Genomic DNA, 14,381 nt, shown 5'->3' with positions numbered 1-14,381 from the left:
GGTCTCAGTACAGAGGGGGCGGAGCATTCTCGATGGGCCCTTATGATAGTAATTTTACCATTCAAACAATACCTCATGCTACCATCAAACAACACACTAATGCTCACTTTTATTGAGCCAAGCAAACCTACATGCCTCAGAAAGCAGAATAAAGTCACAAACTAGTTCTCAAAGTTATTCTGAAGAACAAATACACACACACACACACACACACACACACACACACACACACACACACACAAATGCGGCCTGACAGCTGTCAGTCTCCGAGCGTCCGCTGTCCGTGGTGCTGAAAGCTCATAAAAAGTCACGGGCTAAATCTGTACCATCTTTGATGCAGCTTAAATATAAAATGAACACATCTGGTCTAAAATTACACAATCTATTCAGATAGATAGACACAGCTGTCTATATCTTTTGGAATTCACGTATATTAGAAAAAAATAGACTCGGCGGTCTCTTATAGTTGAGAGCAACACAAGGCACATTCAAACAGGCAGGTGTTTAAGACCACAGCATTCTGATAAAGACAATATTTTTGAAGGTTTCACTGACTCACCAGTGGCTCCGATGTTAGGTTTTTGGTAGTACCGCTACCAGCTAGCATAGTGTTTAGCTTACTGTTTAACTTCCCTCTAAAGAGTTCAGATCAACTGCAAAAGAAAAACTCGTTCATGCCGCACAGCCAATCAGCGCTGGCTTACAGCTCTGATGCATTCACGGACAGTCGTAATGTAAGAATTGGCAAATTTGAGCCCACAATCATATGTGCATACCTTCTCGCACACACTGCACATTTTATTATAATATTTTATTTACGAGTAAATGTGAACACATCACAGGAAACGGGGCCCTACGACCTTGTGGGCCCTGGGGCCACCGCCCCCTTGCCCCCACTCTGGCTCCGCTACAGCCCCTGGTGTATGGAGAAGTTGGACACAGGAGAACCTGACAGCACAGATGATAAAGTGGAGAATTGAAGCCAGCCGGTTCAATTCTTTTTTTAAAAACTTTTTTACTATTTGCCATTTTTGGTTTATAGTATGTATCCTGCGCCATGTTTAATACATGAGGCCCCTGGACCCTGGAATGTTTGCCACTGCAAACCCCAGGAAAAAAGGCATTCAAGAGTAAAGTATAGACTTCAGAAAGTGTTTTGGTGAAGGAAAGCCAATCAGCAGTGCGGTGTTACCTGGGAAAGGGCAGGCGTGTCCTGCAGCAGGGTCGACACGAACGCCTTGGCAGTCGGGGAGGACAGAAGACTGAGCAGCTTGCACTGATTCACCGGAAACGCACGCAGCTCCTTTAAACTGGAGAAAATAAACCATCTGTTTATGAGATCATGGTCTTTTGAAGATAACCCTTCGTCAAAATCTTTTACATGAGAAGACTTCAGACTTTGGGAAACAGGCCAAGTCAAATGACATGGAAAAGCAGAACAAGGAAAAGCATTCCTAGCAGTAGAATAAGAGCATTTCTGGTGACGAGTCTCCATATCTTTTACATCAAATCACTAAAGATTAGTAAATATTAGGGATGCAACGATACTGCAGCACCGCCTGCAGTATCAGGTCTGATCCTCGTATCGGTACATTCTGAGATTACATTAAATGCTTTAATCACATCATGATCACAAAACTCCCACCTGACAGACCAGCCAGGCCGCTGTCCCTGGGCGTCCCGTGTTCCCTGAGAAGCCTCCTGTTCAGGACCGGCACCGACTCGGATCACCCTGTTCACCTCGGATTTCATGAGGTTTGCTGAGGGAGAGAAGTTCTCGGTCGTGGTTTTCTTCGGTAAGTCAGGCTGCAGCTTATTTCCTGCTGTGAAGTCCTCTGTGCACAGCTTCTCCAGTTCGGGCATACTGAGAGCCCTAAGCTGCCGTAGCCTGTTGTGTGGAAGCCTGCCGTGCTTCCTCCGCAGAACCGGAGGTGTCTGCGGTGCAGTCCCGTCCGGAGCTTTTACAGCTCGGGTCTCAGTGGCTTTATCAAGGAGAGGTGAGCAGGATGCAGCAGGATTCAGATTCTCCACATAAGAGCAAAAGCTCCTCTGCCGTGCCCTGCAGTCGGCCGAGCCGGCCACGCCCATGTACCCGGCGATCCTCTGGTTGAGCGAGGCCCTGTATGCCAGAGCATAGGACTGGACGTCACTGTTTCGAGCCACAGGTTTGTCAAAGTTGGCCAAGTTTTCAAAAGATTTGATTTTATGACGGACAGAGAAGGGATTGTAGGTCGCAGACCCGGCAGGGTCAGAAGGGAGGCTGCGCCTTTCCACCGTCTTCACATACAGTCTGGACGTGCTGGACTTCAGGGCGTCTCCCGTCTCCACCGCTGGATTCACCTTAGAGCCGTTAGTTGAGGTTGAAGACGCCACTTTAGGAGGTGAAAGTGAGTTAAATACTAAGCTTCTGACCGTACCGTTAGCTCTGTCGGACACGGACATCGATGCTAATTTCACATCAACACCACTCTGAGGGTGTTTAGTACTTTTTAAAACGGTGAGTTCACTGTGCTTCGTCAGTGGTGGTGACGATCCACACGAGGACGACAGTCGAACCTCGATAAATGTTCTTTGAGTAACGGGCAGCTGCGGTTTGGCCACTGTCCTGGAACCTGAACTGATGTCTTTTTCATGAGCAGGCTGTACAGTTTCTGGAGGAACATGCTCAGCAGGAGTTTGCCTCCTGGGTAATGAAAGGCAGGTGTTCGACTGACTGCTGGGCTTCAAACAGCTGGAGGTGTTTGAAGAGACAAGTCCGTCAGTCCTGCTGGGTCCTCTGAGGACCTCCTCCTGCGCTCTGTTCTTGCTCTTGATACTGAGGCCCTTGAGTTTCGGGGAAGCATTTTCGATGTGGATCTTGACGTTGCTGCTCCACACAGTACCGTCTGAACCGCCGAGGACTTTCAGCCCACCGCTTTCCTTTGGGAAAAAACTTGCACCAGGGTTGAAAAAAGTTCTGGACTCCAAGACCTTCTGTTGGTTGATCAGGGATGCTGACGCACTTTTGTCAGATCCACTGCTTGAACCTAACGAAGCAGACCCTGCTGCATGTGTGCTCAGATTCTTCTGGGAAAGGGACATCTGTGAGGCATCTGCCTGGACACCCGAGACGGTTCTCAAAGCAACACTGTGGGTTTCTGGAGGAGAGCGACTCCTGCGTACGCTGGCGTTTGAGTTGGATGCTACACCGGATTTACCCGTCGTACCAATAGAACCCTCCACTGACAAAGGTTCCGTCCCATTGCAGGGCTGATATGGCGGCTGTTCCTCTGGTAACAGAGGATGTTGGGCGTTTTCAGAGGGGATGCTCTGTGATAAATACAAGGTCTGGTCGAGACTCACAGGCTGGTCTGGTGTTGCCTGTTCTAAATGTTCACTAGCAGCAGTAAATCGGGCATCAGGGGAGCAAAGTTCCACCTCCTCCTCATCTGAGGACAGTCCAGCGTGATGGACCGCGTCAGTGACCAACGGGCTGCCGTCAGGGGAGGAGCCACAGTTTGAATCACTGTCGTCTCCAGCTGGATACATGTGTTTAGAGGAGGCTTCAGGCCCATCTTCATCTGAACCATTCAAAACAGAATAGCCGTTTTCTTTTTCTTGGAGGACGCTGTCCTTTTCACTTCCTGAATCCAAAGCGGAGTGTTGAACGGGGCAGGACTGGACCAGACCGTCCATCCCTGACCCTTCTGCTGAGGCTTGTGGGGTTGAAGGTCCAGATGGGCCATCGGGTAGAGTTCTGTTTGTGGCTTTGAAGGGTGCATCTGTATCACAGCAGACGCTCACTTCAGACAGAATGTCATCTATGTTGGTGATCGGTATTTGAAAGTCAGAATCGGTTGGTGCTGAATGAGCGGCGTTCTCTGGCTCGGTGCTTGTTGTTTGTCCTTCATCAGACCCGGCGGGATTCAGCTTGGCGGCTCCGTCGCTGCTCCCTGATGACACTTTCAAACTGGACAGCTGATCTACAGCTGAGAACAGAAAGGGAAAGCCAGAATGTGAAACCACCCTCTGCTGCAAAAATCTCCAGAAACAAAAGCTGCTACTGAATCATGCAGAAAAAAAAAGAAGTCATGTTCAGGAGTCATGCTAACAGGGTCAGAAAAACACATGTGATCCCATTTCGGATGGGAGTGAGAGCATGACGGTTAGTCACATTACTGCTGTCTTCATCCTGTGTTTATCAGAGCTTCCACTCAACATTTCAAATTTATTCTTTATATTTTTAATTCATTTGTAAAATTTTGACTTTAGCTCAAGAATTCGTCTGAATTTTGAAACTTTATTCTCAACGAGGCACCGCTAAACCTGTCTTGATGTTTTGGATTAATTACAGAGAGCTGCATTTCTTTCCTGATATTACCAACTAGACTCTAGAACTTGGCTTCAGTGTCGACTTATTGACATTTTGAGAAACCTTTATCAGTGGTTTCTTATGAAGTTAAATCGTGCTCTATGTTTTTAATGTGTTTAAGAAAACACTTCATAAACATATCATAATATATATGTTTCTCCATGTGATTTTCACATTCTTCAGATTTTTCAACTTTCTAGTTAACATTTTACATTGTTCACATTTATTCTTGAAATTTCTTCTCACTAATTCCTTTATAGTGTCCTCAGAAACTTAAAACACTGACAAAACCTTCATAGCCACCAGTTGTAAATAGTTTTATCCCAAACAAACATGATGATAACCTACATAATTCTCATTTGGGTTTGTCTTTAGTGAGTGATGGCAGGAAAATTACTGAAACTTCAATCGAATTATCACCTTTTTAGTAATGTTCAAGTATGATTGAATAAATGTCCTGTAACAGACGAACAATATATGGAATTTCACTGCAGATGAAGAAAGAAATGACTTGACCATGAAGGCAGATGGTGTGACTATACTACACAGCACATTGTATCAGAAAAGGAAAGTCTTTGATATGACAAGCAAAGAATAAAAGTAAGTACAAACGCGTTTTGTAACGCAGACAGAAAAACTAGAGGACGAGTAAAAAACTAGAGGTCCGCAGACAGTGAATGATTGAAGTGGAGACATTGCTGTGGCTGCTCCATCTCAATATTTCCTTTCTTCCATCTCTTACAGTACAGATACAGCTAGAGAGATGTGCTTTTAGAAATATTGATCTTCAACGTTCAGCTCAACAATCGACAAACCACAGCAATGTCTCCATTATACTAAAGACAAACTAGGACTAAACTACCTGACAGGACACAGCGACAGTGTGAGTGAGGTTCATTCTAACACAGATATGGTCTGAAATAGTCACCATGGATAGAAAGCCAGACGCCTGCAGGTTGCTTTGGGGGGGTGGGTGAGGGAGGGTGGCTCCTACATCTTAGGTGGGCATAAAGGGAAAGACACAGCAGTCTATTGAAGGCACAGAGCATAGCGAGCTGCCACCAACAGTGGGTGAAGCACCAACGAGGATTACACTCCAAACACCTCCGTCACAGTCTTCAACACCACCTGGCATCGCGGTGAATGGATCATTGAATTAACTGAGATTAAAGCAGGCTCAAATTATTCTGTATGCCAACAACATAAGCTATATTTTTTGTGTCGTTTTTTTAAATCTTCCTATAGATTGAAACACGTCTGCTAATATTTTTTTTGCACCAGCAGCATGATGGGAGGAGCACAGCAGTGTTTGAGTTAACAGCTCATGTTTCTCTGTCTTCACCACAGCAGAGCTGAGGCGACGGGTCCCAGACAGCAGCTCCGCCTGCCGGACCCTTTCAACATGATCTCCTGCCCGGCAGTCCTGAAAAAAACATCCAGCTTCCATACAGTTCAAATCCAGGTTTGATCTGGACACACATGCCCGAAAGAAATAAACTGATCTGACACAAAGGAGCTTTTTGTAGTGTAATACACAGAACTGAATGAATGTTCTTTGTCCACACTACTCTTAGAATCTTCTGTCTTCACTCAAGATTTCAACTTTTGTCTTCTGATTATTGTTTTGATATTTTAAAACAGTCAATCTATCTTCCACTTTCAAAGTTTGTTTTCTACAAAATGGAATAATGGAACTGACTTTATTTTGAAGGAACCAAGGAAACTTGTCCTCCAAACTAATAGGAGTCATTGCAACACTGCTACACTCCACCTCAGCTGAGAATAACACCGAATGCCCAGTCCTTCAGGGCTGTTTTCAAGTGAAAACAGTAAACTTTGACTTTTCAAAGCTCTTCATCTCCGTGCAACAAAGAGAAACGTTTTCTGAAATGCTGGACACAGCACTGAGATCTAAGTCAATAAATGTGTGCATACACCAGTGGATGGAGGATGAATGAGGGGAAATCCGGGGTCTCTGTGCTGCTGATAATTTAGGCATCCATCCAGGACACCATCGCCACACAGAGCTGAACTGTCATTGCATTTTCAGAGTCTGTTTTCACAACAGCGGTGCTCCAGGTGTGAAAACACAACAGCTCGGGCTCAGATATTTGAAGATGAGACACAGGCCTCATTCACACGTGGAATAAATCAGAAATGTATAGGCTGAGTGTCAACGCCACCGTGATCATGTGTGACGCTGATGCTAACTTTGGTCATTTTCCTGGGCGGAAACTGAAAACGCTGCGCTGCAGCTGGACTGTCCCACCAGTCCCCCTCAGCAGCGCCGCTCCTGGCCGTGATGCTGGAGCTATTTATAAAGCTGGGAGTGAACATAAGCAGTGGAATCAAAGGTGACAGGAAGCAGAAACAATGGAGACACAGAGGAAACGGGACTGTCTCCAAGGACGACTGTCGCTCAGGAAGCTGCTGGTGTTCCTGCGGCCACGGCGGAGGAAAATCCTTTTGCTCAGGGGCGAATATGACTGGAACTCAAACCAGGACACCCATCCTGCTGACACTGAACTCCCAGGAGCCAGTGGGAGAACAGCTCACTGCAGCAGAGCCACATCGCCTTTGTGTCATATATATCATAACTCTGTACTTTAATAGCAAGAAACAAGAACTTAGGGATGCACAGAGTCCTCTATTCTCAAGGGTACGAGAACTAAGCTTTATTTACTTGATACCGAAAACCGATATGAGTTGTCATGAGACTGGAGTTCCGACCGAGCTCGCTGTTAATGAGTGGATCAGTCTGGCTTCCCCATGTTTAGCGAGTAGCATCACTGGCCAGCTTTCCATCCCAATGTCTCGAAGTTTTTGAGTAAATTTAGCAAAATTCTGCAAAAGTAAAAGGTCACTCAAGGTCAGTAAAAGGCCCGTTCCCATGTGTTATTATGTTGTGACGGTTGCAAGCAGAGTGACAGTCACATGACGCGTCTGCCACAGAACAAACCACGTTAAGTTGCTGGTGTTGTATCAACCGTCTTCCTCCTCATCTTGATATTTTGTCAGAACATCATTTCCAGTCTGTTTTACTTTTGTCATTCTCATTAAAGGACTTCGCTCAATCTCTCTCATCCTCCTGCTGCTGACGACATTCCTGCATCATGTAAAACTCTCTGGTTGTATCAGGAATCATTCACTAGTGCCAGTTCTGCATCCAGTACTGGACCGGATCCTGGTCTTTCTGCTGCACATGAAACCACGACAGGCTGAACAACCAGTCACTGCATCCTCGCTGCATTATCTCACATTAAAACAGCAAACTGGGTCTACATTTTAGCCTTTTCATGCAAGTTGCATCCAGCTCATGTTGCTCCTAAAACTGTGTAGCTATGGACAGAATTCGGATGGTAAAAAAGCACTGAGTTTTGCAGAAATGCAGCATTTCCAAGACTTGATCTCAATAGAGCTGTGCAGAGGTCTCATTTAAATCAAATAGCAGAGAATCCAGTTATTGAGACACTGTGTTGACGTCAGACAGTGGGAAGATGAAACTAACGGCAGAAAAGGGATTTAATCATGCTGGGTGACTTACGAAAGCTGAGGTCTTACCTGAAACGGGTCTCTTCACCTCCAGGGACAGAGTCATTGGAAGATTACGCATGAGCTCACAGATTTCCTGGTAACTAGCAGAGCACACCAGTTTGTCTCCGATTTTGACGATCTCATCTCCAGGACACAGCCTTCCTGCAGACTCCTGAAAGAACGGACAAATCTCAGTGACACTCACCTTTTTCTTCTCATATTCAAATAACTTTTGTGTTTTGCAGGATAATAGTTTTGAAATAAGCAATCCAGTCATCTTCTCGACATTTCTCATCAGACCCACGATCTTGGTTTGTAATGCCGCATGGTGCCACAAGAGGGTGCTGTAGGGAAGACAGGCGCAGCTAGTTGTACCTTCTGCGCTGCTCCTCCGGGCTTCAGCTCAGTGATGAGGACTCTGAGAGGCGAAGACATGATCTCCAGGTCCAGGCCGAACGACTCCTCCTGGCTCCGCCTCAGCGTTACAGCCTCGACGGTGCAGACTCCCAGCAGCTCGCTGGAGTGGCCTGTGTGGCACAGCGTGGAGCCGGCGGCGGCGGCGGCAGTCCAGCCACCCTCCGCGGCCCCGGACAGTGTCTGGGGGCTCGGAGTTTCCACGCTCATCATGCTCTTGACCCGAGTCACTGCTTTGTGCTCGAGCTTCGGGGAGCGTCTGGACTCCAGCTGTCCATCGGGGCGGTTTGTAGCACTGCTGACGGCCAGACCGCCGCTCGCCACCTCCGCCTCCGGGTCGATGGGGCAGCAGACGGGCGCGAAGGGAGACTCGGCCTCTTCCTCACCCGTACCACAAGCCGGGGCCGTGAAATCGGATCTCTGCACCTCTCCACCGTCTTCACTGTCTGTGGCGATGGCCGCCGCCGAGCCGACGGGAAGGGGAGAGGGCGGCCCGTGGAAAAGCCTGGCGCTCGCTCCGTTATCCGAGTCGTCTTCATCGCTGAGGTGCTCGTCGAAGCACATCAGCCTCCGCTGACGGAGGAGCGGACTCCGGACTGGGGCGGGGCTGGAGCTGGAGAGGGGCTGGCACGCCGCCACCGGCTCCAGGGGACCGGAGGTCCGGTCAGCACCGACGCTCTCCTCTCCTGCCGCAGGCGATGCCAACGCTGCAAATAAAGAGCATTTCATTGGAGAAAGACCGATATTATGAAGTCAGGTGGTTTAAATACGACCAGTGAGTGAGGATACCAGGTGTTGAACCTGAACATCCTGTTTTCAATAAACAGAAAGGTCAGCAGCAGGAGAAACAACTGTTGGCGTGTCTGGCTAAAAAGGATGCGACAAGAGAGTGAAATGAATCGAAACAACGGACAGAAAATAGAGCTGAAAGCATCGATGGAGAATGACGGTTTCAAACTGCAGACCGAGGCAGCCTGTAACTCAAAGAAGAGGAAATCCACTCTAACAGAAGGTAACAGCGCCGCCGCCACATGGTGTGTTGGCTGCTTCAGCGTGTTTTAGGTGTGGAGGGTGTGAAGGGTCGTCGAGGTGTATGAGACTAACCCCCTTCATCAACACCGAGGTCAAACTACTAAACTAACTGCGAGTCAAATTTGGCTTAATGCAACAGATCCAGGGGTGTTCAACCTGCAGCTCTAGGGCCACATGTGGCTCTTTAGTCTCTGTGTAGCAGCTCCATGAAGCCTTCACAACATGATAAGTGAATAATTACCATTTTATTATAGTAACACACCACGGCAGTGTTCAAACTGATCGGTCATTCTTGGTTTAAAAGGGATTAAAAAAGTAAATTTTGGTAGAATAGTGAAAACCACAAAGGAGGAAAAAATGATAAAACGGCTTAAAAAACCTGAATGTCTTGAATTTATAAAAGAACAAAATTTAATACAGATGTAAAAAAAGCATGCCAAACTGGTTAAAAGAGGAGAAATTGTTAAAACAGCTAAAATTTCAAAACTGTCAACAACAAAAAGCTTGAATAGAGAAACGAAGCCATTAAAATCACCTAGAAAAATAGGTTCAATGTAATAAAATGTTCACTTTTCTGAACTGTAGTAAAAACTTCATAAACGCATCATAAGATATAGTTTCTGTTTGTGAACCTAAACCACATATGAAACTTCCTGAGCTGCATTCACCTCATTTTAAAGGTTTAAATGTTCTTTAAAGGTTTAAATGTTCTGACTCCAGACCAAATTGACTTGGGGAAAAGTAAAAAAAAAATGGCTCTTTTGGTCATAAAGGTTGCAGACCCCTGAGCCAATCAGAGCTGAGATGCTTCAGTGTGAACTTTAGTGGAAAAAATATATCACATTTAATGCTCCTCCATGAGATTATTCCACTGAAAAAACCTAAAAATACCACTTATGTTAACGCCATCAAACACTGTTTAATCAAGCAGTCATTTAAAGACTGAAATAAAAGAGGATTCAAAATGCGGGTCCAAACGCCGCCTGAGGTTTGATGCTGAAGCCTCGCTGTATTCTGTTACCGTGTGTCTGAGATGAGCCGTCCTCCGCCGAGGCGGTGAAGCTGTGCTGGAGAGCGTCGTCGCTGGTGGAGCCCATCAGAATGGACTCAGACAGGAAGGAGGGGCTGCAGCCGTCCTGGGAGAAGTACTGAGACAGTTCCGTCTCCGAGCTCAGGGAGCCCTGCTTCACAGACAACACAACGGCGGGGGTTACCCAGAGAGCTGCACCGGAAGAGCGCTGGAGACGTCTGAGAGTCTTACTCTGCTGGCAGGTTCCAGGAACCTCTTCATGGTCCAGCTGAGGGCCGGGGAGCCGTCGGCCTGCCGCTCCTTCACCGACGGCTGGGGGCTTTTACAGGAAGGCCCTGAACGCCACAGACAGCATCAAGAAACGTCAAACTGCAGCGCAGGAGCCAGGGTCAAACAAACACCGTTCTGTTCCAGTGGCAGCCGTTAGCTGTGGTTCCTGTGAGCACAAGCGTTCAGCTGCACCGTTTGCCCTAAACGAATCTTTATCATGACATAAATACTGAAGTGAATCTTTCCTTTCATGTAGAGATGATCACAACGACAGGATTTTAATTTCATCAATTAACTAATAAAAAAGAGTAATGGAGCGATAGAGGAAGAGCCGTGTATTCTCAAGACTTAACAACGTTACGATCTGCCGAAACTGTGCTATCTATCATCAGTCATATCAGTATTGATCCATATCACATGTTGAGGCTTTGGGTTCGGGCTGGAGCACAGAGACACAAGTCCTGACTTTATTTTCTTTCAAGTTCGAACCAAAACTTTTAAATCTGAATTGTTGTTTTTGAGGGCAGTATTAAAAAACCTCCAAACACTGCAGGAGAACCTCCAAACCCCAGTATTCGGCGTAAAGCGGTCCAGCCCAGCTGACAGGGTTTGAAAGGAGTAACTGAAGACCAGACCTGGAGTGTGAGGCGAGGCCTTGTTCCGGCTCATCTTGTCCCTGAGCGTGGATCGGCTGATCACGTGATCCATCTCCTGTTCTGAGACCTGAAACGACACAATCAGACACTGTGGGACCGGAAATCAACGCCATGTGGGAAAAATGGAACACTTCCAGCAGTGAAAAGAGGGAAACACTGCTGGTCTGGAGTGAAGCGGTGATGCTGTGAAGGGTTTGTGGTGTCAGAGTGGCTCCACACAGCCTGCAGCAGCAGCGGGTTAACATGGCGTTAGATCAGAGCACAGTGTCAAATACTGAGCTCAGAAAACAAAACCAAGCAAGAAAAAGTTAAGCTGAGCAAACAAAAATCTCATCTGACCTAAAAACATGTATCCACATACAATCAAACACAAAATCGAAATCTGCGATTTTGTGGTTCAAACGGAATCATGACAAGTTTTCACCGAGTGTTTCTGTATTACCGAATTTCATAAAGTCTGAGGTCTGTCAGTTTTCCTCCATACGTCGTTAAAAACGAATCTGTGGTTGAAACACGTTTGTTTTGTCAGGATATCACAGGAAGTCAGTCCTGCTTCCACATCATCCAGGTAAAAAGAAGACTTCTGTTCACACTCGCTGCTTCTTGAAACCTGAAATCTGGCTCCACACTGCATCCAGGCTCATGGGAACCACCAGACTGTGCAGCACTCCTGTCCCAATGCAACAGGAAGTCACAGATTGTGTAAACTGAGAGCTCATCATCAGGATGATGAAGACAGCACAAAACGAGGAAGATTTACGAATCACACAGTTCACAATCCACACCTGCAGTGTAAGTTCTGGACCTAAAGGACACATTTGAGGGGATTTTTAACTCCATATTTGAAAAACAGTGTCTTACCTTGGGGTTGGGGTGCCTGCTGATGATGAGACTGACAGGTCCAGGTCCACATTCACTGAGGATGGCGTAGGCCTCACCCAGAGCGGCGTGACGAAGGCTGACCGAGTCCACCTCCAGGATCTGATCCCCCCGGCTGGTCAAACAAACTTTTCAGACCTTCTGCTCACCGTTCCATATCTTGGCATCAAAATCTGTGTCCAGCAGTGAGTTTTCACCTGAGCCTGCCGTCCATCTTGGCCACAGATCCCAGAGCCAGGCTGTGGATGTAGATTCCAGGAGCAGAGTTCTCCAGAGTCAGACAGCAAACCCCGATCCCCAGACCGACGCCGGGCTCTGCGGCGGTCACATCGGGCAGAGGGAAAACAGAGGCACCATGAGGACGGGCTGCTTTCGACATCTGTTCACACCACGGTCCTTCAGACTCTCAACAAACAGTGACAAAAACAACAACGAAAACGTCCTGGCAAAACATGTGATTGGTAATGCCACTTCACACCAGCAGGGGGAGTAGTGAGTCTACTGACTGCCATGAGGGTGAGAAGCAGCAGGATAAAACTTCACCGAAGGACAAACAAAACCAGCAAGTATCTGACAACATTCTAATGAAGTCTATTGTGTGTCTGAGAGAGAGAAGGTGAGATCTGTGTGTAACAATACTGATAAAAACCAGCAACAAAGTGTCAAGATGAATGACAACAATTAAAACCACAGCTGAAGAAGAAGAGCATTTTAAATGCTGCTTCAGACATGAAAACCCAGCAGACCTTTGTTGAGCGTGACCTCCATGATGATGCAGTCCTTCGGCCCCGGGCCGGGCCCCCTGCGGCCCTCGGCCTCCTCGCACCCCGACGGGACCGGGGTGCCTCCGCTGGCGTTGGAGTTTGGCGAGCTGGAGCGGCTGAGGAGGGTCGGGGTCGGACACGGCGTCAGGCTGGGGCTGCGCAGACGGGTCCGGATGGTCAGGGTGACCACGCCTTTTTTCAGCTGCTGTTAAGAGAAAACACGTTTGATACATGAGGGCGATTCTCTTTGAGAGAGCGGGGATGCTCCGATACCGGCGCCAGTGTCGGGTCTCACACCTTAAAGGTCTGGATGGCTTGTTGGTGAGTGAGTCCCTGAAGAGACTCTCCGTTCACCTCCAGGATCTCATCTCCTGCACAGCAAACAGAACACCATCAGCTGAGACGCTGTTCAGAATAAAGTGTAGCCTGCTCAATTTAAGCCCCGTTTACACAAAGTTTTCAAGTGGAAAAAGCAAAACTTCCACTGCAGTTTCCTCAACAACCGCACTCAAAGCCTCTGAACACAACAGTCTGAAAACAGCTCCCAAGGTGGAACTTTTCAGAAACACTCGGTTGAAGACATGTTTTCCATCTGCTTTCACACGGTGGTGGAGACGCTGCTACAGTCACAGTACATATTCTTATGCTTCTGTCTTCTAGAAAATAACTGGATTTTGGGAAATGATGAATAAAGAAATACTGGATTATGGATTATCATTCTGAAACGTATCTGTAGCTGTAATGAGGAACTGGGGGAAGGTGGATCCTGCCATCAATCAACCCATAAACGGCGACTACAAGAAGGACAAATGGACTGAATAAAAGGACCGATGAGTAAATGAATACGCAGTGCAGATACCCAGGCGAGAGCTCTGTTTTGTGTCAAACTTTCCTGAAACAAAAACACAAAAACGATGCGTTTTCACGTTGTAGTGTAAACCGGGCTCCACTCTCTGCAACAGCAGAAGCAGGAAGATGAGAGCGGTTACCCTCTTTGAGTCGTCCGTCTGCTGCAGCGGCTCCGTGAGGGAAAATGGTTTTGACGAAAATCCCCATCTGGCCACGAGCAGAGTCTTGACCTCCGACGATGCTGAACCCCAGGCCCTGTGAAGGAGCAGTCTGGAGTCAAAACCACTGGGAGGACTTCCTCAAACTCCATTCTCTCCTCTCTCCATCAAGGCCGTGCCTTCTACAAACTACTGACCGTTCAGTGTATCAACCTGAGAGCCTCAGTGACTCTGCACTGTGCTGCAATCATTAAAATATAATTTCTAACGCTCTAAAAAGCGTCAGGATTCGATTGTGATCTGATGGGAGAAAGTGTTCTGAAGCGATGGGACTGTGAGGAAACGCTGTTTCCTCCTTTAATCCTGACTGAAGGATGAGAATGAGGAGCTCCACTGAGAAACGGAGCAGCTTCCGGATGTTTCCATTTGTTCACAGCAGTGCGG

General features: G+C 47.3%; 1 protein-coding gene across 4 annotated transcripts in view; it reads right to left on the bottom strand.

The window, feature by feature from the left end:
• The window catches only part of LOC115398130 (PDZ domain-containing protein 2-like), a 39,217-nt gene that overhangs the window by 2,099 nt on the left and 22,737 nt on the right, over positions 1 to 14,381 (bottom strand). For 3 of the 4 annotated variants that reach the window (XM_030104779.1, XM_030104780.1, XM_030104781.1), the window contains exons 11-22: positions 13,920 to 14,034; positions 13,228 to 13,301; positions 12,913 to 13,135; positions 12,364 to 12,481; positions 12,149 to 12,281; positions 11,267 to 11,354; positions 10,593 to 10,696; positions 10,353 to 10,512; positions 8,261 to 9,006; positions 7,913 to 8,057; positions 1,646 to 3,968; positions 1,193 to 1,310 (exon numbers count right to left, since the gene is read on the bottom strand). In XM_030104779.1, coding sequence (XP_029960639.1) covers positions 1,193 to 1,310; positions 1,646 to 3,968; positions 7,913 to 8,057; positions 8,261 to 9,006; positions 10,353 to 10,512; positions 10,593 to 10,696; positions 11,267 to 11,354; positions 12,149 to 12,281; positions 12,364 to 12,481; positions 12,913 to 13,135; positions 13,228 to 13,301; positions 13,920 to 14,034 — 4,347 coding nt within the window. The remainder of the gene's footprint in view (positions 1 to 1,192; positions 1,311 to 1,645; positions 3,969 to 7,912; positions 8,058 to 8,260; positions 9,007 to 10,352; positions 10,513 to 10,592; positions 10,697 to 11,266; positions 11,355 to 12,148; positions 12,282 to 12,363; positions 12,482 to 12,912; positions 13,136 to 13,227; positions 13,302 to 13,919; positions 14,035 to 14,381) is intronic. The other variant, XM_030104782.1, reaches the window with a different exon arrangement.

This window comes from Salarias fasciatus, chromosome 12 (assembly GCF_902148845.1).
Source record: "Salarias fasciatus chromosome 12, fSalaFa1.1, whole genome shotgun sequence".
Lineage (NCBI taxonomy): Eukaryota > Metazoa > Chordata > Actinopteri > Blenniiformes > Blenniidae > Salarias > Salarias fasciatus.
The sequence above is the reverse complement of the archived record's forward strand: the minus strand, read 5'-3'. Positions and strand labels throughout refer to the sequence as shown.